At 50.8% G+C, this 27967-nt stretch overlaps 1 protein-coding gene across 1 annotated transcript in view; it reads left to right on the top strand.

The window, feature by feature from the left end:
- The window catches only part of PLXNA4 (plexin A4), a 437585-nt gene that overhangs the window by 344027 nt on the left and 65591 nt on the right, over positions 1–27967 (top strand). The window contains exons 9-14 of the mRNA XM_049641872.1: positions 194–308; positions 10923–11123; positions 18341–18437; positions 18854–19044; positions 22919–23070; positions 27279–27396. Of these exons, the coding sequence (XP_049497829.1) occupies positions 194–308; positions 10923–11123; positions 18341–18437; positions 18854–19044; positions 22919–23070; positions 27279–27396 (874 nt within the window). The remainder of the gene's footprint in view (positions 1–193; positions 309–10922; positions 11124–18340; positions 18438–18853; positions 19045–22918; positions 23071–27278; positions 27397–27967) is intronic.

Raw genomic sequence — 27967 nt, 5'->3', positions numbered from 1 at the left:
ACCACAAATTCTGGGCATCCTGAGAAGTTGGTGCAAAAAGGGTCAGATTTGTATCAGATTTGCCCTTCATGAGGGTTTGAAGGTGATTTCTCTTAGTATTAAAAGATATTTTACTAGACCCAGGAGTCGTAGACCCTCTGCTTTGGGTTCACCCAGGTTCTGTGATTTGTGCCTCTTCCTCCTCTGTGCCCAGGTGCCTGTCCTGTGTTGAGAGCCCATACCGCTGCCACTGGTGTAAATACCGGCACGTCTGTACCCATGACCCCAAGACTTGTTCCTTCCAGGAAGGCCGAGTGAAGCTGCCTGAGGTAGGTCCTGGCAGCTAGAGTGGTGAGTGCTGCTTGCTCTGAGCATGGGCCACAGAGGGCAGGCCTTCCCTTAAGAAGAGAAAACAGGCAAATCCCACGGGACACCTGCTTCTTCCCCAACCGCACCTCTTAAGGGACCACTTCATAAAAGCAGGAAACAAGCAAAGCTCTGTGCTGGGGCCGGTGGGCTCTGAGTCAGTCCTGGAGGCTGAGCTACAGGCAAAGGTACATTCCAGGTCACTCCAACCATGAAGACCCTCCACATGCCAGGTGAGTTCTAGAATAGTTCCAGACAGATGTGTGTATGTGATTGAAATAATTGTAAGTCCACAGCAAGACTCTCTATAGACTCCTTGGCTGTCCCTCGGAGCACCGTCCACAGAGCATATCTGAGATCAAATAGGACAAGTTGGGTCAAAGGGAGAGAGAAACAAGAAAGAAAGAATGGTCAACTTACCAACCAGAGTCGTGGTTCTCAAAGTGTGATGCCCAAACTAGTGGCATCAGCATCACCTGTGAATTTGTTGGAAACTCAGAGTCAAGCACTCCACCCCAGACCAACTGGACGAGAAAGTCTGGGGGTCGGCTCAGTACTTGGTGATTCTGCTGCACAGTCCCATTTGGGCATCACTAAAGTTGGCTTCATGGTGAAGAAGCTGTGTTTTTATTCTCTCCTAATCTTTATCCTCATCCTTGAACATTATTCATCACTCTAATAGAAACACTCTATGCCTCTGCCGTTGCCTTTCTTAGGCTGTAAGTTTGTGGGCAAGCACCTTAAAGATAATGGGTGTAAAATTACTTTGGAGAAGTCCTGCTATTGTCCAACCATTATGGTGCTTGTGTGACTCCAACTTTCAGGCCAGTAGGACCGAACAGAGTGATTGCCTTAGAATGTTGTTATTTAGACTAGAAAGATATTTATGTATATACAGTGTTGGTTAGACCCCACTCAATGTAGAGCTGCCAGCCTGGCCCATGCTCTCTCGGCCAACACTGGACTCGGACAGTTTCCAACATCTTCACCCCCTTCTCCAGCCTTGGGTGTACCTTCCAGCCCCCTTCGCATACCCACACATGTGCTATGACCATGTGGCAAACCCCACGGCTTTGAGAGCATTGTCCTGGGACAGGAAGCATAAAAGCTGTTTAGGGTACAGGAGGGGAATGGTGAGCACAGAGGCTCATCCCAGTGCCCTTGTCCCAGACTTCTACCCCCAGGGGTCTGGCCAAACCTTTAATGGCAGGAGGGAAGCTGTCTTGTCGCTGAGACTGACAGGTCAGGATGATGTATGGTCTACTATCAACACCTGTGGCACGGGGCTCTGCTAAAGGGAAAATGACTGGACTCTGCCTGGCATTGAGAAAATCCGAGCTCCAAATCCTATTTTCCCAGGCCCTGATGACTGAGCAGGAGTTCTACAGGTAGAGAGTGAACAGACCAATTCATTTTAGAGGTAAAGGCAAGGAATGGTGAGGTTGTCAGGGGGAGGGGATGATCCCAGTTGAGAGGGAAGACACGAAGAGCAAACAAGAAAGAAACAAGAGAGGAACAAAGAAGAAAAAGAAGAGGCTGTGGCAGTCTCCGAACATAAATCTCTCTCCCTCGATGATGGGGTCTGTCTCTGGCTAGCAATGGCTACTCTGGATCATACTCGAGAAGAGACCCACACTTAGATTGCCCTTTTATGGGGAGAAGGAGGAAAGAGAATACATGTTGGCTTTCAAAAGGAACGTGAAGCTAATGTGTATGTGTCAGTTCTGTTCTTTAAGAGAAAATGGATCTAAAGCTCGTAGGACAGACATGGGTTTGACAGCCGAGGGGCACACCACTGACATGAAGACCCTGATAAAAGGCTATACAGTTTCCTCAACCCTGAGCCTTTATCTTGGGGCATGCAGTCAGGAGAAGAAGGTCTGCTTCACCCACCAAGACCAGGGGCTGAGGGCACAGGAAGAAACCTCTTACTTTGTTCGGGAACCTGCAAATGACTTGATGGGAACAGAAACGAAGAGGTTTTCAGCATCTCTCCAGCTTCCCGGACCGGTGTATCTGGCAGAGGTTTCATGTGGGGAGAGGCCCAAGGATAAAATAGATGAAAGCAGAAACAATTGAGCGATCTGGTGGATTTCAAAGACGCCTAATCATTTAATTACCTTGAAGGAGGTTTTCAAATTTCTGCTTTTTCTTTCTTGTGTGCTCCTCTTGTCCCAAGTTTCTGTCTTTAAATACATAAAAGCAGCTTGCATCTGCCGCTCAGAAGGAGGAAAAAAGAACTAGAAGAGAATTAAACAAGAGCCCACCATGTTTCCCAGGGCAGTTCAGAGATCCCTACAGAAGAACGCTGTCTTTAAGCGCCCAGATTGCCAGCCAGGCACAACCCCCCATCTACCTCTGGGGCTGCGAAGCCTGCCAGAGAGTCACAGCACCTCATAGGATGTGGTTCCGGAGCCCCTAAGAAAGGAAAAGGCCTGAAGGAGCATGGCCAATGGAGCGTGGTGATAAAGTAACCTACCACAGCCACCCTCAGACACTCTCCATTTCACCCAAGCTGTGTTATGGTGAGCCTGGCAGACCACTGCAGCCAGAGGCCCCCTCTTTTGGATGTTTCTTTATCCTAAGAAAAGGAAGCTCTAAGGCCGTGTTTCTGGTCCAGGTTTGGAGGCTGCCTTCTACCCACCTCAGTATGAGGGCCGTTTTGAGTATAATGTAGTGGAGAAGCTGGAGTTGACCACTTCACGATGGGCGTTGTAGCAGCAGCATCCTGGGAAGTGTACCGAAGGGAAAAGAAGTGATAAATATTTGTGGACTATTGACTGATCCAGCTATTTGGGTCAGTGGAAGGAGGTCATTGTGCTCAGAGCTTAAAAGGAAAGCCCCTGGCTTCTAATGGAAATAAGGTGATTTTTTTTTTTTTTTTATGTCGTTGTTTTGTTTTCTATGTTTTCGTCCCTGGGAAGAGCTATAGCAAGAATAAGAGGTAACAAAGAAAATTACACATTTGCAAGGTGATGTTATAGAAGCTTCCAGACACAAGTGTCCCCTCTCCCTGCCAGGGGAAGAGCTTATTCATAGCATGGTACCTGAAGCTTTGCTGCGGGTCAACGTTTGTCCTACATTACCCAGTTCCTGAGCATTTCCCATATGCAGGGCATTGTGAGAGGTTTCGAGGTGTGTTAGAGACCTGTAGTCTACATTAAGAGATTAGTAAAATGGGACCATTGGTCTACATGATCTTTTAGGTTCTTTAATTGTAAGTGGAAATAAGCCGGAAAGCACCAAGGAGGAGTCCATGCCTAAGAAGTGGTCTTACAGGATGAAGTTAAGTCCAGGCTGTGGTCTCCTTGTTGTACCTACCAGGGGACTCCCCCTCAGCCTCAGGGGACATCCAGACCCAGACCCATCCCCACAGGATGAGAGTGAGGCCCAGGCCCAGAGATTCTTCTGGAAGTCCCTGGGTTTTCATTTCCTTTCAACCTTTGAGTATGGGGACACAGACAGGGCCTTTTTGTTAGCCAAGAGGGAGACTGCCAGGTGGCTCTTCGGCTCTCCAGCACCATCTTTTATCCCCAGGAAGGCTTTCATCCATGCGTCTTCCAGTTTCAACACTGGCTTTGTTGACTGTCACCAGGATGTTGAATTACCTCTTTTTTTTCCCCCTGAACAAAGAGTGCATTCAGGTGAAGTTATTGGTCTGGAACAGAGAACTGGTCTGTCATTGTTGTTATTATATTAATGGCAAGTATTCTAGCATAATTACAATTATTAGAAACAGAATGCCCAATAAACGTATGTTGTTTACAGTAACTATATTCCGGTTACAAGGAATGATTTTGTTTCAACTAATGATGGCATTGGGATAACAAGGCTGGGTCTTTAGATCAACTGCCAGATCCTACATACCAAAAAGAAAAGAGACAGGAAGTCAAGGAAAGCAGAAGTAGGGTGAGTCTTCCTGTGCTCAGCCCTTCTCCCAAAGTCGGGACAGACTTCTTGCTTCCCAATGGAATGGCCTTTCCCAAGGGCAGCCATTAACCTGGCCGTGACCCCATGTCTACTAGGCAGGAAGGGCCTCTGGTCCCTGAGTGGTTCTGGAATCCCCAGGCTCTGCCATAGCCTCCCCCGAACCCCCGTCAGGCCCACACACTTAATAACAGTGATCCATAGGAAACAAATGTGAACTTCCATGGAAAAACAAATCCACTGACAAGAATTTATCCTCCATAGACTATTGTACTGTTATTTCTCATCTAAACTGGAATGCAAAGTCAGCTGCAGCTGAAGCTGTTCCCTAGGAGCCAGACCAGATGGGCTTTGCTAGGAAGGCCCACGGTGCACAGGCTCAGAGAGAAAGTTCCTGTAGGCCCTCCCTCTTCTTGAAGTTCAACCAGCATTTACTCCAGAGAGCAGGTGTAAGATCAGAAGAGGCAAAATGAATTCTGTCTGATTTCTGAAGCAGTGCTCGTAAGGTTCTCCTAACATCCCCTACCGACACCCCGACCATGAAGCTGTGGACAGATGGGTATTGTAAAAATCTGCTGAACCCAATTGTCAGTCCTCTCCAAGACCGAAGTGTTGGCAGGGTGAGGACGGTCCTAGCCCCTGGACTGCTGTTTGCCCCTCGTGCTGAAATAAACCCCATATCCTGAGACAGGGCAGGCCAAGGGCATTTACCTGCTGTTGGACTCTGGAGAGAAATTGGGCCATCTACCTTGTAAGTGATTCTGGCAAGAGGAGCCATTCCTGGGGCCCAACCCAAGGGATCAAAACCATCCTTGCCATGCCCTTCACCTTCCTTTGAGAAAACAAAGCCAAAGCCAGCTAAAGAACTTGCTTCCAATCCATGCACCACCCCCACCCCAGGTATTCCATTACTGGGTTGCCATTTCTCCAGACAATTGCACTTTCCATCAATCTCGTCTGCCCCACCACCCCCCTTGAGGTTATGGGTATTTCCTTTCTGTATTATTACTTTGCTCTCTCCATAAACCAGCCCATCGTAGATCACGCTAATGGCATTATAAACTTGGGGAACAGCAAGAAAATATATGGCGCGTTACATTTTTGTATTGGGCATCATGGGTCTGAGAAGGTGAGTGTAAATTTGGGGTGTTGGCTGGGGCTAGGGCTGGCTTCTTTGGAATTGATGGGGGCTGAGGCGACAGTTGTGGCGAGTAGTGCCCCGCAAATCACTTATTCCTTAGCTGCCCCTGCCCTGCACTCCCCCCAGAGCTTCACATTTCCCCAATCTTGCCGTAACAACTAGGAGAATTAGAGCCCTCATCTTGTACACACACGGGGGGCTGTAAATCCACAAGCCTACCACCTGCCTCCCCAGGCAGCACCAGCCCTAAGGGCAGTCTTTCTTTTCTCTCTCAGCTCAGCAGCATGCTTTATGTCCTTGTTCAATTATTTAAATATGCAATGAAACCTCTGTATAAAGCAGCCACTGACATGCTGGACATGGTAGATAGAAAGGCATCTTTGTGCTTTCATACTTTGGCTTGATGTTCCTGCTCCCTGCCATTAGCATTGCTATCTTTACTTCCGTGTGCATTTCCCTGAAAACCAAAACGTGCGTGGGGCTGGACAGTCGACCTGGAGCCCACCAGAGCCACCTCCTAAAAGCCAAGACACTGAAGATTTTCTTTCACTTCATGCCACGGCCACTCTCAGCCCTGTTCTTACAACTGCAGAATGTAGCCACAAGCAAAACAGCCTCCAGGGGAATCTGGTTCTTGAATGTATGCATTTGTCTCCAAATAATCTTGTTAAATGCAGGTGCTCTCCACCTCCAAGAGCTCGCCCTTTCCATTTATAGTTCAGAGAAATCTCTTCCTTGAAAAAAGAAGAAGAAGAAGGAGAAGAAGAAAAATATTATGTTTTTGAGGAATTCTGTATGGGGGCTAGATAATCATCTGGGGACAAAAATCAGTAAGATGATCTGGTGAAAATATTTTGTTCCTTGTCACTGTGGGAACTGAATGAGGTCATGGGTGTCCTTGGTTCTTTTACCATGAATGTGGCCGTGATCGTATGTGTTGGCTGTGAAACAAGACAGCAAACAGGAAAGCGCGTGGAAGGTAATGGAGGTGGCGAAACGTGCACTGGATTGAATCCTTGAATCCCTTGTACCGTGTTGACTAGAATCATAACAGCATCACACAATGCCTACCAGAGCCACACCGCCTGTATGACTGTACCAGGTTGCAATGCGCCAGTTATTAAAATATTAAAATACTTCCCTACTAATAGGTAAATGGCCACTTCCAGAAGGCTCCCCCTCCAGCCCCTCCAGTGTTCATTCCGCTGTTCGATACTTTCAATACCACACTTCCACCTGGTTGAGCAGGCATCGTTATCCCAGTCTAGAGATGGGAAAACTGAGCTTCAGCAAGGCTATAAAATGACATGTCATAGTTCATCTATTGGGCTAATAATAGAACTAGGACCATAAAATTCATTGGATCCAAACCAGCTTCTCTATTCCGTGGCCGAGGAGACCCAGAGGGTTTGAGGGGGACTTGTCCAAGGCCACGTAATTGGTGGGCAGAGGTCCCATCACAGAGCATATGGAACATGCAGCTATTGGATGTCACCTTCCAGAAGAGGGAACTGCTGTTAGAGAGCAGTGGATGGACCCGGGGCCTCTGTACCTGTCCCCCTGTGTTTGGGGCACTTAGAGCTGTTGGAGTTGTCAGGCTCTGAAGCTCATAAGGGGTGGGAAGAGCTGGACAGTGGGAGCTGATGGGGTGTTTATGGAAAAGCACACAGAGGTAGTAGCAGGGGAGATGGATCCTTTGGAAGTGAGGTAGGAAAAGGGAGTAGATGAGGGACAAGGTGCGACCTGAGCTGGTCAGGCAGTAGATGAGGAAAGAACAAACATTTGTGGAATGTTTGCTCTCCCTGTGTCAGGCACTTTATATGGGGTAGTTCATGGAACACCTCCCCACCAAAAACCCTTTGGAGGAGGAGCTTTTAATCCCCACTTTCAGTTAAGCCAAGCAATGACTAGAGCCCTTGCAAGATTCTGAAACTAGCAGGAAGAAGATAGCCTTGCATTCAGAGATCAGTGGCTCCCCAGCCAGGTTCTTCCGGTTAAGGACTCTCAGAGGTGATTGTCTGAGCCCCAGGCTGCCGTGGAGGTGCTGGGAAGTCAGGTCTGGAGACACGGTCAGAGAAACAGGGAGGTTTCCCTGTACCTTCCCACGAGCAAGAGGTGGTTTTGTACCTGAGATCTCAGCGTGAGGCAGGTCAGGATCTGAGGAGCTGGGATGGGAGGAAGGGACAGTGTGGTGGCCATGGTCCCTTCATGCCTTGCTGCCTAGGGAAAAATTGCCATTTTACATCTCAATTAGGAGGGACACCGGGGTCAATCGGCAGTACCACCAGAGGAAAATGGGCCCAGCCCAGCCCTGGGCCTCTCCAATTATTATTAATGAACTTACTCTCAGACCTGCCAACCTTTTTATATGCAAACTAGGCCTTTATGGGGCCACTGGCAATCAGGACTCATTAAAGAACGTGTGCCAAGCCTCAGAGAGAATCTTCCAGAGGAAGAGAGGCTTATGCTTCTACCCACATCCTATCACACCCACTAGAAGCAGCCCAGCCGGAGGCCAAGTCCCAGCCCCCACAGGAGGGTGTTGCAGCTCCCCTGTCCTGCTGTGCTCGGGGAGATCCTTCCGGACCCGTCACCCCATCCTGAGGGGGTCCCGGCCCACCAGTAGGAACTTGCCTCTTTCATTAAGGGGAGGAAAGATAGTGGGTTGGCATTCAACTTCAGCTGCCAGCATGTCTGCTGATACTGAGCCATTATTTTTCCTCTCCCTGCCTTGATTTCCCCTTTGCAAAGTAGAAGGGATCCATTAGGTTGGTCCAGAGGACTCTCAGATTCGAGACACTTTCTGAACATCGTTCAAGGGCAGCAACATTTTGCTGTAGGAGATGGAAGTGAGAGATCCAGAACTTCTCTTACTCCAAATGCAACCATAAGCAGACATGGATGCAGCAGGAGGGAAGGTCAGGCTTGTGCTTGCTTTAGGGAGAGGAGAGCTGCCCAGGGCCTCAGGTAAAGGGAGGAGCGGAGCCAGGACCCTCTGGCTAGAAACTCCCTGCTTTTCGTGGATCTTCTCTCTTGATCCTCCGCCATCACACACCTCCTGCCCCAGTCCTGAGCTTCATCCTAGTCACGATATCATTCCTGTCTTCTACGTGTCCTGTGTTCTCATCGTGCTGGGGCGGGGGACACAGAATGGAGCTTCTAAGACTCTCTCCATGTGGGACCTCCAGGTCCCTGGAGACCGTGCACTTTAGAGCCTTAGGACCACATGCCAGGTTCACCGCTCTGCTCCTTCTCCCCTCCTGCTGGCCTGCCTCCTGCTGCTCCTCTGTGTTTTCACTGATTTTTAATCATGGAAAAATACACACATGAAACTTACCATCTTAGCCAGTTTTAAGTACATTCACACTGTTGTGTAACCACCCCCACCATCCGTCTCTGGAACATTTTCACCTTCCCCAACCGAACGAAACCCTGTCCCCCTGAAACACTAACTCCCCATTTCCCCTCCCCCAGAAAGCACCATTCTGTCCTTATGAATTTGATTATTCTAGGTGCTTCATATGAGTGGAATGACTGGTTTATTTCACTTAGTATAACATTTTCAAGATTCACACCTGTTGTGTGTTAAAATTTGCTTCCCTTTGGGGGGGGGGGTGCCTGGGTGGCTCAGTTCGGTGAGCATCTTTGATTTTGACTCAGGTCATGATCCCAGAATCATGGGATCGAGCCCCGTGTCGGGCTCCACGCTGATTGTGGAACCTGCTTAAGATTCTCTTTCTCCCTCTGCCCCTCTCCCCTCCTAGCAAGTGCTCTCTCTCTCTCTCTCTCTCTCTCTCCCAAATAATAAGAAGAAGAAAATTTTTTCTTCCTTTTCAGATGGAATCCTATTCCTTTGTAAGTATATATCACATGTTGTTTATCCATTCATCCACTCGTGGACACTTGAGCTACTTCCACACCTTTTGGCTGTTGTGAATAATGTTACTACAAACATGAGTGAGCGAGCATCTGTTCTAGTCTCTGCTCTCAACTCTTTTGGGTATATATCCAGAAGTGGGCTTGCCTGATCTGCTGCTCCTCTCCTACCTGCCTTTTAAAATAAAGGTATGGGCAGCCTGAAGGAGAGAGGGGGGTTAGTTTCATGGGCCTGGGACACTTGCTCCTCTCTGGTCAGGCTCCATGGTAATCCAGAAGGACAGAGGTGAGACCACCCCAAATCATGGAATCAGGACTGGTAAGAGCTGAATGGGTGGTTGGAGACCATCGGATCGAGAGATAAGGAAGTTGAGTCTCCAAGTGGGGATGTGATGTATTCAGGGTTCCGTAGCTGTCCAGAAGCTCAGGAGGCACTAGAGTGTGGGTCTTCTCCCTCCTAGTTTTCAGTGACAGAAGGGGTTCATGTTTGCCTTCAGACCCAGGAGGGACAGCTGCCAGTTGCCTGATTGCCTGCAACCCCTCCAGTCTGCTGTTCTGCCTCAACCTCCTTTCTGCCTCAGTCTGCTGAGGAGGAGTGCTGGGGTCAGGAGCCAGCAGCCTCTGCTGAGGGCAGCATCCTCAGGAAGGATGTGTATACCGTGCTTTTAAGCCATCTGTCTCAGCATGCCCCGAACAGTGCCACAGCAGTAGTCTGGGGGATGGTCTGTCTGGGGGGACCCAGGCCCTGCTTGTGTCCTCACTCCTGCCCATGCCGATCAGGGCTGGCATACTGACTCTCTTCTACTCGGCTCCTCAGAATCCAGCCACACGCCAGCCCCTACCTCTGCAAAGAGGACAGAACACCCACACTCCATATTTGACCCATTCCCCGCCTCCCAGCCCTTCCTGGACAGAGCTGATTGCCTCAGGGAAAAGGGCCCAGTCATTTCCTCCCTCCCCCAAGGCCCAATGGACCCCACTCAGCCTGAGGAATGAGTGTGTTCATTGCTAGCATCCCAGGGGTTCTCCCTGTGTGTCTTCTCTGAGGGGCATTTCCTTGGGGTCAGGCCAACCTCAGAGGGCAGTCAGAAGCTTCTGGATCTTAAAAGGCCTCTGGGCCTCATTCCAGAACATTCCCAATTGCCAAACTCAGCCACGTATGGAAGACCCTCCTGCCCACCCCCCCCCTGCTGTGGTCCAGACTCACATTCCAGAGCTGGGGCCCACAGCTCACTTCTGGTGGGTCTCTCTGTCCCAACTCTTGGCAGCCTAGGACTGAAGCCCGAAGTGCGACCCGGGACACCCAGCAGCTGAGTGTGTCTCCACTAGGGTCGGAGGGGTGCTGGGAAGAGGCAACCAGGAGTGTCAGAGTCTGGAGGGCATTAAACTGAAAACTGAAGAGGGCAGGAGACAACCTCAGTGAGAAGTGGCCTCCAGGAGGTGACTGTAGAGTCTGGGATTTCTCGGACCATTCCCTCCCACACAGAGGCTGAGGATGGGCCCCAGTGCCTTGAACCTTCTGTGGGTGTGTCCGAGGGAGGGTGGAGCAGGGCAAACATCGGGGCTGGGTCCGGAGAGGCCCCTGCACCTTTGGCTTCCCGCTCCCCAGCCTGAGCTGTGCTGTCTGTTCCAGGACTGCCCCCAGCTGCTGCGAGTGGACAAGATCCTGGTACCTGTGGAGGTGATCAAGCCAATCACTCTCAAGGCCAAGAACCTTCCCCAGCCACAGTCTGGGCAGCGCGGGTATGAATGCATCCTCAACATCCAGGGCAGCGAGCAGAGGGTGCCCGCCCTACGCTTCAACAGCTCCAGCGTGCAGTGCCAGAACACCTCTGTGAGTGCCTCTAGCCCTGCCGCTCCCGGGCCGCCTGAGCCCCCCTCCTGCACCCCCAAATCAGCTCAGCTCTGCAGGGCTTCCCCAAACACCCACAAAACGAGCTCCCTGCCTCACTGCTCCCCCGACCTTGCTTGCCCGGCTCAGCCTCTTACGCCCACCCCGGCAGAGTGCTAGGCTCTGAGGTCTGTCTGCCCATGGTTATGGCAAAGAGGGTCCTCTGTCAAAGGCAGGGGCCGCGGTGGCAGGGGATGATGGACCAGCCATGGGGCTGCTGAGTGCTGTCCGTGGACAGAGAGAGGTGTTTGCAGGGTGTGTTCGGCTCCGGGAACATCCATGTCCATCCTCCTTCCAGAGACCAGCTCTGGAGTCCCTGGGCCCTGTCTTCCCACCGGGGCTGACCCGGGGGCCTCATGTGAGCCGGCAGAGGCCCGCTGCTCCCTTCGTATCTGCACAGAGGCCATTTCCCAGCAAGACAGACCAAACACCTGCAAAGGGAGCAGTGGAACAGGATGCAGCTAGCCAGAGGGGTGCTGCTTGGATCAGCACAAACCTGCCCGGGGCTTAGAACATCCACATCAAGCCCATGCCCGACGAAAGACAGGTCAGCAGCCCCTGCATCACCTTTCCTGCGTGGCTGCTCCCCTGCCGACCGTGTGGTCTCCCCAGCCACTGCTCTGTTCTCTCTCTCATTCTCTTTCTCGGCCACCTGTATGCACCCAGACCGCTCAGAGACAAACATGAGGCTTATAGACTCATAACATGTTCAAACTGTAGGAAACCTTAATATTCTTCCTCACCGTGCGAATGAAAACCTGGAGGCCCAGAAGCAGGGGCAGGTCCTAGATTCATGGGGCGGAAACTTATACAATCTGGGGGACCCTCTTTTATGAATAAAACGTAATAAATACAAAATTTGATATATAGGCAGGCCTGAGAAGGGGCTGAAGTTCCATGCGCCTCAGGGTAACCCACCCCGGCCCAGAAAAAGATCGAAATGTCTAAGGTCACATGGCTAGGGAGGGGCGGGGCTGGGCCTGGATTCAGGGTCTCCTATGTCACACTGCCTCCCATTCATCCTTCCTGTTGCTGCGGGGTGCTTATATGTGGTGACTGTATTTAGGGATGTGATATGGGACCAGGAGAGTCCTGAACAAAGCAGCTCACGGAAAAACTCTAAGCGTAAGTGGAGGTCAGAGAGGCCCACGTGCTTGCCCAAGGTCGCTCAGCATTACAGGGACTGAACTGGCAATTAATGTCCCAACCCCTGAAACCCCAGATGTGTCCCCACAGCTCCCACAGGTACATCTCCCTCCTGTCCTGGTGGCCAGGCTGTTTGGCAGATTTCTGCAGCATTCCAGATTAAACCCACAAGCAAATGGGATATTAAACACCTCCTGTTTCCTCATAAATCCTGAAGCCAACCAGACCAGCCCCAAGGGTTTGGCTCAAGTGATTCTCCCCTAAATAAGCAAGTTCCTGTGGGAAGAAAAAGCCTGAGCTCCACATGTGAGTCAGCAGAAGGCAGATAGGGGTTTAAACGACATAGAAAAGTCTGTTTCATCAGAGACACTGCCCCAGGGAACCTGGCCCAAGAGGGAGGACAGAGTCTGTGGCCTCTGATGATGGAGAGCCCTTGTTCCCCAGACACAAGACTGGGCCTCATGGGCCCGGGCTTCATCCGGCTCAAACAGACGAGGGCACCCCATATAGCAGCCTGAGTTCATCCTATAAACTCCTTGGTCAGAACTCAGTGCCTCGGGACCCAATGCCTTTCTACGAATGGCCCTCAGCACTCCTGAGCCAGACCTGACTCAATGAACGAGCCCCCTAGGGGTCACATTGCCCTGACTGTGGGGGCAAAGTTGGAGCCTCCTGAGAACACAGAATGGAGCCCAGCATCCCTGACAGGTGGGGTGGGTCCCTCGTCTGGGGTGCCTCCGCAGGGTGCTTCTCCCGACATCCTGGTCAGTACCATAGGGACAAGGGGGAGGTGCTGCTGGACATCTGCTTGTCTGACGTTGAATCCTGGGGATTGACAAAATCTGCTGGTCACACACAGCTCCTTACTTGGGGATTTCATGATCTGGAAGCCTGATGCCCCAGGACACAGCGGTCAAATCTGCTTTCAGCCCTGAGAGGCCCCAGGCCCCCCATAGGGGTCTTGCCCAGCTGGCTGGCTTCCTGAGTGCAGGAGCTCAGGCAAGTTCAGATCCACTTCCAGGAGACTTCTCGTGTCAGCAGGACCACAGTAGAAACATGACATTGGGGCTGGAGGCCTGTGGCCCCAGGCTCTGACCACCAATGAGAGGACATGACCCCCAGGCTCCCTGCACATCCCCCTGCCATCCCTGCAGGACCCTGAACTCTGGCCCTTGGAGCTAGGAATCTGTCTGAGGTCTCCCACCTGCTATGGGCTGGTTTACAGTATCTTACTAAGGTTGCTGCTCCCAAAACAGCTCAGCCTCTCTTATTTCAACACCCTCATGAGGAAGGTGATGGGGAAGTTTGTTTCTGTACCATTTTAAAGTCTTAGAATGTGAGGAGACAGGAGGTGTACCCCACAAAGGGTAGATTCCAGGAAAAGTTCCCTGTATCTACCAGAACCTGCTGGAATATCATGCGCTTCAGGAGGGCTCAGCCCTGGCTCTTCCCAGGAGCCTCTCTTTTTCAAGGATCTCAGTTTAAATGCTGTTCTTGGCCAGGATACCACTTGCCATCAAGTGACGTGCTTAAAAAACTTTGGGGTCATAATCAGCCGCCAGCCTCTGTTACCATAGTTATAGAGGACAACATATTACCAGAGCAGGAATAGACTTGAGAGAGTGTCTGCTTGTGATCTGTAACAGAGGGGAATCTCTGCAGCCCAGAGAGGGCATGTGACCAACCCCAGGTCACACAGCAAGTAAATATCAAATTCAGAAATTCAACCCAGCTTCATAACACCGCCCCCCCACAATCAAAGGTTGGGCAAAAAATAGCAACTGAGTGCTTTATACCCAGCCTTGGTGCTATCCTTGGGAACAAGGTCTGATGTGCCTCAGACAGGACTGTGGGAAGAGTTTTGTTGTTTCACTTCTTCAATCCCTGAGCTTTCTGGAATGGAGGGGGGCCACTGGGGAAATCCAACAAAACCCCCGAGTTTGTGATGACAGAGGAAGAGGGGTGACAGAGATCTCAGAGGAAAGCAGAGAAGGAAAAGAGACATAGGAAAACTCCACATGGGTGGGATACTAGGCTGGGTGGGCAGGCAGTTCGTCTCCAGGCCACATTTTGGGGACAGGCCCTGGGCCATCGCTGGAGCCCTCGGTGCGGGGGTGGGGGGGGTGCAGCAGTGGTTGTAGGAGGAAAACAGGGCAGCTCACAGGCAGCAATTGGAGGGAGGAACAACTGTGGGTATTCTTGGCCTCCTTTAGACCAAGGCTCCAGGGAAATGACAAGTGCTTCTAATAATAGTGCCCAGTCCCCGCCTCTCAGGCACCAGCAATCACAGGAGCAAGGGGGCCGCAGGGGGCAGCCAGCTCCATCCCCCCAGCCTCCACCAACCCACAGCAGCGGCCCATCTCCTCTCCGTGTCCCAGTTTACCAGGTGCAGAACAAGGATGGGGAGGTAACTTGGCCCCCTCCCTGCTTTACTGGAACACAGCTGGGAAGGGGTCTGCTGAGCCATCGGGGGTCCTGGGGATGGTCTCGGAGGATACACAAGCTTCTTCCATTGTTCAGATCTGTCCGCCTGAATGGTAGAATTTTCCAGCACAACATCTCAGAGCTCAGAACAGGGAATGGTTAGTGGAAAGAATGTCCAAATTAAATAGGTCTTGTCTTTGCTTGACAAGGTAGAGGCTCACCCTTTCCCGAGGTAATGAACAACATCATCCCCTAGCTGGGCTGTGATGTGCCAGACCTTGATTGAGACACTTAACCTCCTGGCCCCTGAGAGCCTGAAACATTCTCCCCTTAGTTCTGGGTTTTGTGCAGATTAACTGCCCGCTGATTGCGGAGAGCTATATAAATGCTAAATGAAGCAGAGGTGGGGGTTCCTGGGGGATGGGAGCCAGTGGTCCAGGCTCCCCAGCTGTTGGCCCCCTCCTGCTGCAGGACGCAGGTCACGGGGGAAAAAACTTCCAGGAATGACAGTGACCTCCCTAGAGAGGGAGGAGGTGGTGGGGAGCCCCAGGGGTTAATGGCTTCTATAATATTTCATAGTCAAGATCCCAGGAATGGGCGATAAAAAGATAAAGCAATGCCAAGCATATTTGATTCTTGAAGTCTTTTATTTTCAATTTTCTTTGAAAATTAAATGCATGCAAACACACACATGCACTCCAAAACACGTAAGCATGCTCATGTGCGTTCATCCCATATGTACCAAGAGTCTGGTGCATAAACACTCAATAAATGCCTGCTATTATTACTTCACATAAACACAAACACAGGGAACACAAGCATATTTTTGGATGGCATCCCCAAATGTATACGCGTAGACTAAACACACAGTCATATTTGAGTGCTCATTCCTTGTGACAGGCACTGTGCTCAGCGCATTGGATGGTTATCTTGAACCCTCAAAAGAGTCCTGTTGGGTCTGCAGTGTTCATAATTCCCACGTCACAGATGGGGAAACCGAGACTTACATCATTTGCTCACATTCACACAGGCGGTCACTGTGGAACCCCTCTGTTGCGGTATGTGCCCGTATGTGTGTGCACGCGTGTGTGAACACGCAGGTAACAGATTTGTGCTGTGAGCTCTTCTCAAGTCAGCTGCATGTGAATACGTCTGTGCACACAGACACACATGCATACGTATGCAGAATCTCTGGGGGATTTCCGGGCCTTTCTGAGAGAGGCCTGAAGGTTCTATTGATCTTTGGTTGATGGGGCCCCTGGTCACCACCTGCTGCTTCCACATTGAATCCTGGCCAGACCCAGGCCTGAGAAGCAGGAGCCAGGCTTGGATCCTGACTTAGGCACCACCAGCATCCCTCCGGGAGGTAGAGGCAGGACAGCCTCAAGCCAGCCCTTAGCACCTTCCCTTAGCAGTCTTCCTGCACTGGGGCCTTGGAGGAGGGAGATGGAAACAGGGATGGGAAGGAGAGGAAGTGGAGCTTGGCTAGGGGAGGGAGTGGGAGGCAGATCTGGAAAAGTCTGTCCCTCTCCCCTTCCCGCCCTCCTCTCCCCCGCCCTGTCTCTTGCTCCTGCAACGTCTCTCCACCACCAGGCCGCTGTCCCCTGCTTCTAGCAGACCACAGGGAGTGTGAGTGGTGAGTCTCTAACTCCCCAGAGTACTGGAGTCACAGAGTTGCCTGTTTGAAATGCATTCCCATCTTCCAACCCGGCAGGTGTAGGGAGAGGCCCTGGGATCCGTGGTTAGGCCCCCTAAGTGGTTCTGAAGACTGTGGCCCACAGACCACCCTGAGAACCACCAGTCTAGAGAGGAAGAGGTTTTGTGAGAAAGCTCAGGATGCCTTAGAAGGACTCCGTCTGACCCAGAAGCAAAGAACATCATCTCTGGGGAGTTGATCAACTGCACTACATGGCAAAGGGCTTATGAGTCACCAGCTGAGCTGAGCGATCATGAAAGTCCCTGTGGTTGTTTCTTCAGGGCTGGGGAGCTTTGCTTTATTCTATGGCTTGAGCCCAGACCCTGGTGTCGCGGGTCACAGGGGAGATTCTATGAGAGAGTGGATGGTACAGAGCAAACCACCACCCCTGTGGGGCAAACACTGAATGTGGCTCCCTGGTCTGGGCACGTGTCTCCAGGGAGTTAGTGAAAAATTTGGGAGTGCTAGGGTAGAGCCTGAAGAAGGCTAGACAACCATCCCACTGATGTTGTATATGAGGATAGTGTCATGATGTATTCACACTGGAGCACATTCTCAGCAATAACTCAGGAATTTAGGGCGATTTCCCAGGTTACGATTGTAACATCTCCTCTAGAAGTCTCTATGGATAGGCTCCAGAGGCAGAGGCACCGTCTCAAGCCCTGAGACCCTCCACAGGCTGTGCGTTCCCAAGGTTCTGTAGCCTCTTAGTGAGAAGCTAGCAGCTCGCTTGCTCTGGGGAGGGGGCACCAGCTACCTCCATAATATCCATCAACACCCCCATGCCCCAGCCCCTCCAAACTTCAACTGAGTTGAAAGAGCCTTTGGCTCTGCAAACATCACTTCCGGCCAGGTCTCTTGGACTGAACCCCTCTAGCAAATTGCCAGCTCTCAGCCCCTCCTCTGCAGAAAACCTGTCTCTGTTCCATTCCTCCATTCACCCCCTGTGGAGGGCAGAGTCTGGTGGAATGATGAGAAAATCACCAGGTACGGATTGGAAATGCTGCCCTGGGCAGGCTCCGATTCCCTGCCACCTGCCTCCTTCTCTGGGGATTGAGAAGTGTCTGCTCTCAGAAGGCAGATGTGGGGGGGGCTGGCACTCCCTGTTCCCTCCCTGCCCTGCCCCAGCACTCTGTCCCAAGGATGAGACCCAGCCAGGTGGGGCACTGATTCCGAAGAGAGCTGGGCAGGGACCCTGTCCAGGCCTAGAGGTAGCTCCCGCATGGGCAGCCACAGAGCTGGGGCCTGGCCTCTCTGAGCCAGTGCATGCCTTTGGAGTCTTGACCCAAATTCCCAGGTTTGGTCCCTAGGGTGTCCACAGGATTTCCCACCTCACCTCTAAGCCACATCCAGCTCTCCTGACTCCTAACCTCCATCAGCTCAGCCCCTGAAGAGTACGGCCCCTTCATTTCTAGTGCCTTCACCCACTACCCCTGCCTGGAAATTGATCAGCCCTCTCTAGGTCTTTGATAAAGCACCCACCCCCTCTGACCTTGTCCTAGGAATTAACATTCCCAAGTTGAATCAAGGGCCTGGTGGGGCCTAACGACAAGGTTCCCCTGGACAGCGAGGGAGGAAGATGGGAAGCGACAGCTGGTGTGAGCCAGCATCCGTGGAAGGGGGTTGGGTAGCTCCGCTCTAATCTGCTCTGTGAATCCATATTCCAAATGGGCCCCATCCAGGCCTGGCCCCTCCCCTGCCTTAGTATCCTGCCCCCCCTCCGCCCTACCCTGTTCCCCGAACCATGCTTCCCCACACATGCCCTCAAACACAGGCACAGTCACAGCAGGTCCTTAGCCCCAAGCACCTCGCGGGCTCCAGGCCAAAGAGCTAGCTCTCCCTAGAAATTTCTGTAACCCAACTTTTTTCTTTCCTACCCCCAACCTGCCTGCAGTATTCCTATGAAGGGATGGAGATCAACAATCTGCCTGTGGAGTTGACAGTTGTGTGGAACGGGCACTTCAACATCGACAACCCAGCTCAAAACAAAGGTGTGGAAGGTGGACCCCGGCGGCAAGGAGATAGGGCAGAGGGAGGGGGAGGCCCTGCATTAGAGGGCACACATTATTCCATCCCTGCCCCAGTGGTGACCCTCTCCCTTTGGCTCGGAGCCTGCCCTCTATGCCTGTGCACTGCTCCGTGACCTCTCGGGTGCAGGGCCACCGTGGGCAGTGGTCCTGGGTGTGGCGGAGTGAGCAGGACTGGCCACAAGAGCCCTGATGATTCTGGAGGGAGACCCACTTCTGATTAAGTTTCGCTGCCTGGGGCCCAAGTTCTCTTTTGCTCTTCTCTGTGTCAGAATGGCTAAAGGGACACGGCTGCTTGGGTCTCATCATCCGAGGCTGGGACTGCACTCCTTGTCCACAGTCCCATCCCCTCCCGCTTCCCCTCTGCCCTTCGCCCGCAGTTCACCTCTATAAGTGCGGAGCCATGCGGGAGAGCTGCGGGCTGTGCCTGAAGGCGGACCCGGACTTCCAGTGCGGCTGGTGCCAGAGCCAGGGCCAGTGCACCCTGAGGCAGCACTGCCCCGTTCACGAGAGCCCGTGGTTGGAGCTGTCGGGTGCAAACAGCAGGTGCACCAACCCCCGCATCACAGAGGTAAGCCATGGGCCTCTGGGCCGCTCCGGGTGGCCGAGCCGTGCCCTGCCATGGCCTGGGGCCTCACCAGCCATGCCCCGCCGTCGTGTCAGCCACCCCAGTGATTACCAGGGCAGGCTGGGGGCATCCTCGTTTTCCTGCCCGGCTTCTGCAGAAGCTGTGGGTTTGGTCCAGGGCTGTCTCCCTTATCAAGGAAGGTTGAAAACAGAGAAGGGCTCCACTGTCCTGTTGGAGTCTCCATGTTAACAGTATCAAAAATGACTCTAAGTCCTGGCCACTCTCCCTTTGTCTCTCAGAATCTGGGTGATGAGGCTGTTAAGCTCCATCGGGGACAACCTCACCGATCATTCAGCCATGAGCAGAGGGTGCATGGGGTTCCAGGGCACAGAGCCCAGCCCTCGGGAGGTGGAGAAGGTGGAAACGGTGAGACCTTGGGACTCACTCAAAGCAAGACCTAAGCCGGTAGATGGCAGAAATGGATTTGGAGCACACTTCAGGGGACATGGGTCATGGAGCAAAGACCAGTGAGAGGCAGGGAAGAGCTAAACGTGCCGAGAACAGGGCTTGAATCCCAGCTCTGCCAGCCAGTTGCTGGGTATCCCGGGGCTAATTTATCACTACCTTCGTGCCTCGGCTTCCTCACGTGTGCAAGGGGTCTAAGGTTCCATCTCACAGAGGAGTCACAAGGATTGTCTGAGATCCGAACCATGCAAAATGCTGGCTCTGTGCCCAGCCCACAGGGATCTCACCATCCTCCTCTTCGTCCATCATCAACGTTGTTAAAGCTGTTGCCATCCATGTCTACACCGAGGGGTTCACTGCCCCTGGGGTTTATTTAGCCACTGGTGTCTTCATCTCCCCACTCTCCACTCCTGGCAGAGAGACCCCTCAGGCCTCACCTCCCACCGTGTTCCCCTGGTACAATAAAGAAGGGGCGTGTATGTCTCAACAGCGCGACCCTCTGGGCCTCTAGCACAGCATTTGTACATTATAGGTACTCAACGCCCCCTTGCTCTAGTGGCTGCTGATTTTAATAACAAAGCAGGGAGGGGCAGAGAAAAACACAGGAAAGGGAGTTCTGTCTCGCCTGCATACATAGTAAGGATAGACAGGTATGTGGCTCTGTGCAGAGTTTCACAAACACACACGTATCCAATAACCTGACCGTGGCAGTTACCACAATAGGCCAGATGTTGGTGTGGTCCTTCACAGTTTGCGAAGCAGTTTCCTGTCCCTTGCTTTGTCCGTGCTCACAGCAACCCCCCCCCCCCACATGGTTCCTGGGGCTACCACCACACAGTACCGCAGACGGAGGGGCTTCAGAGACAGAAATTTGCTATCTCTCAGTTCCGGAGGCTGGAAGTTGAGACCCAGATGTGGGCAGGACCGGTCCTTCGGAGGGCTGTGCGGGAGGACCTGCCCCAGCCTCTCTCCTGGCTTTTCTCCCTGAATTTTTCTCATTGTCTTTCTGTGTGTCTCTGTCCAAATTCCCTCTTCATATGGGGACACCCGCCAGTCATGCTGGATGAGAACCCACCCTAATGACCTCATTTCAACTTGATTACCTCTAAAAAGACCTTTTCTCCGAATAAGGCCACGTTTGGAGGTACTGAGCATTTGGACTTCCACAGGTGGATTTGGGAGAGGACACATTTCAAGTTATAATGCTTGCCAAAGCCAGGGTTATCAGCCCCCTTTCCCAGATACAAAGAGTAATGCCCAGAGATGCTAATGCCCTCACACCAAAGCATAAATCAAACGGTCCCCGAATCCCTGGTCTCTGGATTCCTAGATTAGCGCTCTCTCTCACCACAAAGGCAAGACACCCATAGAGATACTCCCTCACCCCTCCACTCACAAGCTGTGCACACCTACAAGGGATGGAGAAAGGCAGGGAGGGAGCTTGACCTTTGCGGGTGCACAACCTCCTCCAGCATAGTGGCCCCACGGTGGTGGCCCTCTGTATGTGCCCCACCCCCCCCCCCCCCCCCACTTCAGTCCCTTTGTCCTCCGCGTTCCTGGTTTTCCAGACACGGGGAGTCTCCCTCAGACTCTACTTCAGTCTCCTACATGGGTAGGAATCTCAACAGCAGCTCTCGAGTTGGGGCAAAAGACATGCATTTAACCTGGGGAAGGAGGGCACCTGAGCCCTACGTGCCCCAGTCCCCCTCCTTTACAACTTCCCCCACCCGCAGAGCCTTTAATGCAGAACCACCCCCAGGGGCCGCCACGCGTGAATGCTAACCGTGTGTCTGCAGCAAACAGTACGACTTGCTTCCTTCTTGGCCTGAGACCAAGAAAATCACAGGGAGGAGATAGCAAATTAAACAAATCTCCCTGTGACGGAGGCTATTTACTGGCTCCATACTGGCGTCAGCCCTCCGGGGAGCCCGGGGAACCAAGGACTGGGCCAGAGATAAAGCTCCTTTTTCAGGACAACACGCCAGGGCTGGAATATCATGAAGCCACTCCTGCCAGGTGCCAGTGGGGCTTTGGGGACTGGCTGGACAGGCATTTGAGAACATACCCTCCACCTTCCAGCCCTCCCTATATCTGCCCGCCTCCCTCTCACAGAAAGGGCCCCTGCCTCCGAGGGATCTGTCTTTCCACTACAGTGGGAACATGCATTTGAAAACCCTCACACTCATGTGCACGCTCACTCGTGCACATGTGCACGCATGGGTAAGAAGCAGGAAATATCTTAACTCGTAGGTGAACAGACTTCCCCGGCAAAGCCGCCCCTCCAGCCTGGTTTCTCTCACCCTCCTCCAGGGTGGAGCCCCCAGTTGTGGCCCTTGGCGGTGGAGAGAGTAGGAAACATTAAGAGGTGGGCCGTCTGGGCTCCTTCAGTTGCGATCCCATTGGTGTTGGCCAATATCCAGTTGCTGGTGTTCAGAGACACCAGGAATGGGAAATGTGCCCTTCTCTGGTCTTTCAAATGCCAGGAGAGGCTGGCACAGAATGTCTTCTGCCACTAGGGTCACTGCTGCGGGATGTCATAATTAGATCGCATGAACTGTACGGGGCACCTACCTCAAAGCAGGCCCTTGGTTGTTGGTTCCCAGCGTCTCAGTCATGGGTTTTTAACACCAATGGTGACATCTTGGAAGGAAAAGCCAGTCATTTTGGCCAGTATATGAGGGTAAAGTCTAAATTAATCCCATCTCTGGTAGAAACCAAGCCAGACAATGAAGGCAAAGGGCTTGTGACAAATGCTCTTCTAAATCCAGGAAGATGCTTGGGTAGTTGTGGTTTTCAGCCCAATGGCAACTTGAGAGATAAATATAGTGCCATCACTGAGAAGTCCATGGGAAGTAAGACACCATCCCTGAGCTCAGAGACACAGGATCTGAAGGATGAGGAATCAGACACCAGTGATTGTTACCATGACAGGAGCATTACATGTCAGTGGAGAGAGAAGGGACAACTGGTTATGGGGAAGTGACATTTGAGAAGGATCTTGAAAACTTGGTGGTTTGCCATAGTGCGGAGGGCGGTGGGCATCAAGAGGGTTGTTCATTTTCCGTTAGAATGAAACAACACAAGCAAATGCCGGGAGGCTTTATTCCGTGATTTCCTATGAATCACCCGAGAATGGTGTATATCATGTTCCATCCCCTCATCTCTTCCACAAACTAGGAAGGTGAATGAGGGGATTTGAACACTGCTCCTAATACCACACCCAAACACGGACTTCTCTACCCGAAGTTCCTGCCATTAAGCGTCCCAGACCTGGGTGCCCTTGTGGACAGGGGCCCAACTCAGGGAATGGGGCAGAGAGGGGTAAGAGCCAGAAGCCTCTCCTTGCCCCACCAGCAAATGAGTAATGGCTCTCTCTCGGTGCCTGTCAAATTACCGCGCTTCCTTCCTCCAGATAATCCCAGTCACGGGTCCTCGGGAAGGGGGCACCAAGGTCACCATCCGAGGGGAGAACCTGGGTCTGGAATTCCGGGACATCGCCTCCCATGTGAAGGTGGCCGGTGTGGAGTGCAGCCCTTTAGTGGATGGCTACATCCCTGCAGAACAGTAAGTGGAAGCCACACGAGACGGCTCTCTCTTGTTGTCGACCCCCCTTCCCTGGCCAACAATTGACAGCCAATGGCAAAAGGTGCTAGAGACCCTTGGGGTGGGGGGAGTAGAATGCCCCTAATATTCTAGTGTACTCCCCACCCCTGAACTAGCTAGCTACCATATTGGCAAGTGTAGAAAGGGGAGGGGGACATGGGGCTGGGAGGGAAGAGAAAAGTGATCACTACCTCCTTGGGGTGTGACTGTGGGTAGTGGTGAGACAAAGCAAAATGAAACTCTGCAAGAGAAGTGTGAGTTCAGTTCCCGACCCCCTGCAGTCCCCAACCCCACTCATGTCCTCCAATTATGAAAGAAGCTAAACCTCTGGTCCTTTCTGTGGAGACTGAAAATGAAACCCCACACCCACTCTCTGGCCTGTGGGAATTTTGGATTGTTTTTTTCTCCGTGCAGTTTGCTGGTGCCTGGAGTGGGTCATTCCATGATTGACCTTTACCTCCCAATCCACCTGTTAGAGGACGTTTGTGAGTCATGTATCATTGCCTTGGAAATAAGTAAGCACAATTCTCCAGCCCAGCAGACTCTCCCATGAAATGTTTACCAGCACGATAGAACCTATCTTCTATACCATCTTGCTGCCCCTCCCAGAGTGACACCTTACCACCTGTCCTGTGTGCGTGAGTTACTGACTCTTTGCAGGTCTCCCATGGGTATGTCAGTGCGGTTTACCTGTCAGCTTGCTGGTCTTGCGCAGGTTTCGTGATTCTGGAACCATCAGTACCACCATCCTCACTTCCTCCTGATTTCCCTCCAGATCTTCCTAAAGTGCTCTTAGTAGATGCTATGATAGAAGGATCTATTCTTGATAGAACTCACCTCATGGTCTGTCACTGCTTATTTGCCCAAAGATCTTTCTGTGGCTCCTTCAACTTTCTGAGTCCTTCCTAGAACAAAACCAAAACCAAACTGCTACTGATATATTGTGATTTGGGGAACTTCAAAATGCCCTACTCTGGACCTGCAAAGCCAGATAGAAAATATATTACTATAAAGTCACATGATTGAAATATTGTGGTACTAGTTAGATCAGTGGAATAAGATAGAATACCCAGGAAAAGAATCCTGATACATAAAAAGTCAGCGATGTGATAAAGGTGACATTTCAAATCAGCAAGGGAAGCAAAGATCATTCAATAAGTGGTCCTCATTAACTCCCTGAAAAAAATATACACCAGACTCTTATTTCACATTATATGCCAAAATAAATTCCAGATGGATTAATGAATTAAGTGACAAAAATAAATCTGTGGAATGACTAGAAGAAAATGCAGGTGAGAATTTATTTGATTTCAAATAAGGGAAGTATAACTGTGCTAAGCATAACAGCAAAAGAAAAAAATTATAAAGAAAAAGATCAGGGGATTGGAGTATATAAAACTTAAAATTTGTTCATCAAAAATCAAAGAAAAATATGAATGATAAACTGGGACTATTGTTATAACCAATTAGAGTTAATACATGCTTTTTCTTAACATACAAAGAGGTTCCATTAAAAAAAAAAAGTAAATATCAGAAAATGAGCAAAGAGCATGACTGTGCAATTCACAAAGTAGACAAAGAACCAAAAGCCATGTAAAAAAGTTAAAATCATTAGTAATCAATGAAATGAAAATTAAAATAATGGGGAACAATTTTTAAAAATCAATGTCCAGTGCAGATGAGAAGCAGGAGAAATAACATATTCATACATTCATATTGAGAATGTAAATTGGGACAAATTTTGTGGAAAGAAATTTAGAAGTGTGGATTGAAAGTCTTCAGTCTGGTCATAATATTTCTAGAACTTTACTTAAATAACCAGAATGCACAAATATTTATTTGCAAGAATACTTATTTGGGCCTTATTTTTTTTTTTTTTTTAACGTTTTTTTATTTACTTTTGAGACAGAGAGAGACAGAGCATGAAGGGGGGAGGGGCAGAGAGAGAAGGAGACACAGAATCGGAAGCAGGTTCCAGGCTCTGAGCCATCAGCCCAGAGCCCGACGCGGGGCTCGAACTCACGGACCGCGAGATCGTGACCTGAGCCGAAGTCGGACGCCTAACCTACTGCGCCACCCAGGCGCCCCGGCCTTATTTTTAACAGTGGAAATTTAGAAGCAATTTGTGTATTTTAAAATAGGGAATTAATCAATCCCATCAATTATTGTACATCCACAGGCAGGTAACTATATAGCCATGAGATCTGATATTACAGAAGAATCGTGACCAGGTGTATACTAAAGGTGTATTAGTGAGAACATCATTTACCAAGCAGACTAGAGTTTCTAATTAATTCTATAAAAGATAAAGAAGTCTGAAAACATGTACATCAAAATGCTGACAACAGATACTTCTGGATGGTTGAAATGGGGTGGGAGGAGGTATATGTACGGCAAGTGTTTTCATATACTTTCTATTTTTTCTTTACACTGGACGTGTGCCAGGTATGCTATCTGGACAGAAAGGCATATCTTTTTACTGGACTCTCACCCAGAAGTTCTTTCTAAGACAGACACAGAAACTGGAAGCCACAAAGTAAAAGAAGGAGCAGTTTTACCACAGATACTTTTAAATGTTAGTGGAGCAAAAGACATTACAAACAAAGTTGAAAGACAGATGACAGGCTAAGAGAGAATAATTGCAATACTTACTACAGACAAAAGTTAATACTGCTCATTCAGAAGCTCCCACAAAAAGACAATCCATTAGCAATATAAGGAGACAGCTTCAGACAAATCAAAGGAAAGGCTATCTAAGATTTTTTACACCACACACACATGCTTGAAACTATCTACGTGACTGGTAATCAGGGAAATAACAATGAAAACAAAAAGGAGATCTTTTTTCCCTATTACATTGGAAAAACTGTCAAAGGATTGATAATATCTAGCTTTGGAAAAAGAGTGAAAGAATCTCCCTCTGTTGCTTTTGACGGAAGTACAAATTGGTAACAACCCTTTTGGACCATTATTTTCTTCTACCTATCAAACATTGAATGCCTAAACAATGACCCCGCAAGCTCCCTCCTCAGAGATTTATTCTAATAAATATGCAATGCTTCGGGACGTATGTGTAAAAAGTTGGTTCATTTTGCAGGGTTATGTGGAGTAGGAGAAAAATCAGGATAAGTTAAATGTACATCAGGAGGAGGATAGTTAAATAAATAATGGTGCAGCCGTAGTATGAACTGCAATGAAGCTGTCAGGAAGAATACAGGAGGGCTGTGCCTGACACGAGGCAAATCCACGCTGTGTCTCTGAGTAGAACGTGTGTGTGTATATTTGCAAATATATATATTCGGGCAAGTTGCCTAACTTTTTCTGTGTCTCAGTTTCTTCATTTGTAAAATAGAGATCTTAATTATATATTGATCTTGTGTGTGTGTGTGTATACACACGCACACACACACACTATATGTGTTTGCATAGGTCTAGAGAAAGGTCTATGAGGATATATACATATACACCAAGCTTTTGTGAGAGATTAGGAGTGAAAAAGGGACACTTAATTTTACTGTCGCACTTCTGTTTTTGAGGGGTATGAACAAATTTTGTAATTAAAACAATGAGCATTTTTAAAAGGGACAAATGTGTGACTCTCCTCCATCCTTCCCCCTCCCCCCAAGCACGAGTCTCTCCATCCAGCCAAGTGGCCAGCTGGCACCAGGGTGGGGGCAGAAAATACTCCACTGAGGCAGTCCATGCAGTGGGAATGAAGTGCCCCTGAGTGAGGGTCTGAAAACCTTAATTAAGTCTGCTCCAGGGTCCCTGTCTGACATGCTGTGGGCCCTTGGGAAGGTCACTACCTCTATGGGCCACGCCAGCGGTGTTCCCTGTGCTATTTGGCTGAAACATTTCCCACCCTCTGATTCACAATTCAGTGGACAATTCCTGAACGAGGGAGTGGGTGTCTAGGGTCAGGACACAGGGACCCTCCCCTAGACTCCTCACTTTCCAAGGGTCTCCAAGGAGACCCCTGTAGGTTGTATTTCCTCATTTCCTGAGAACCAAAGGGGAGCCTTGCAGGGAAGAATCGGGTGTCTTTCCCCTCCTCCTCCCCTGCCCACCCCTGAGACCCTACTGCAGAGAAAAGGCCTGGGTAGGTATGGGGCCCAGGGGTCACATCTGGGAGTCCTGTGACCACAGGGTCTGTCCTCTCCTCTCTGCAGGATCGTGTGTGAGATGGGGGAGGCCAAGCCGAGCCAGCACGCAGGCTTCGTGGAGATCTGTGTGGCCGTGTGTCGGCCCGAGTTCATGGCCCGGTCCTCACAACTCTATTACTTCATGGTGAGTCCCAGCCATTGGCGACCTGACCGGCGCGGGCTACAGACCTCGTGACCATGGTTGTTGCCCGGCTAGACCTCTGTGGGCAGACTCCAGGCCGCTTGTGGAAGTCTGTCCTGCAGGGTGAGAGCACAGCCCTCTAAATCTGAAAGGCTGGGTCCCAATCCAAACCTGCGGTGGCTGGCCTGGCCCCAGGGAAGCTGCTGTGGCTCCCAGGCCCAGGGCCCCCAGCTGGCCCAGTGGCAGCGTGGCCACTCACTGGGCAAACTTGGGTGAGTTCCTTAACCTTCCTGTGCCTCAGTGTCTTGATTTCTAAAACGGGGGTGATAATACTTACATCTACCCCATGGTATTGTTGTGAAAATTACACAAAATGGCTGGGTCACCTCTCTCATTTCTTGTACGGGTTCTGTGGCAGCCGGTGTTTCTACTATGGCCTGCCCTCTCCCTGTACGCGGGCACCCTGTCATTTCTATCCCAGAACCCACATTCATTCTGCCTTCCCCCCTCACCAGCACCCCTTCCCATGACCTCCTTAACCCCACCCCAACCCCCACCTCACCAGCACCCCTTC

This window comes from Panthera uncia, chromosome A2 (assembly GCF_023721935.1).
Source record: "Panthera uncia isolate 11264 chromosome A2, Puncia_PCG_1.0, whole genome shotgun sequence".
NCBI classification, from domain to species: domain Eukaryota; kingdom Metazoa; phylum Chordata; class Mammalia; order Carnivora; family Felidae; genus Panthera; species Panthera uncia.
Note: the sequence above shows the minus strand (reverse complement) of the source record. Positions and strands in the feature narration are given on the sequence as shown.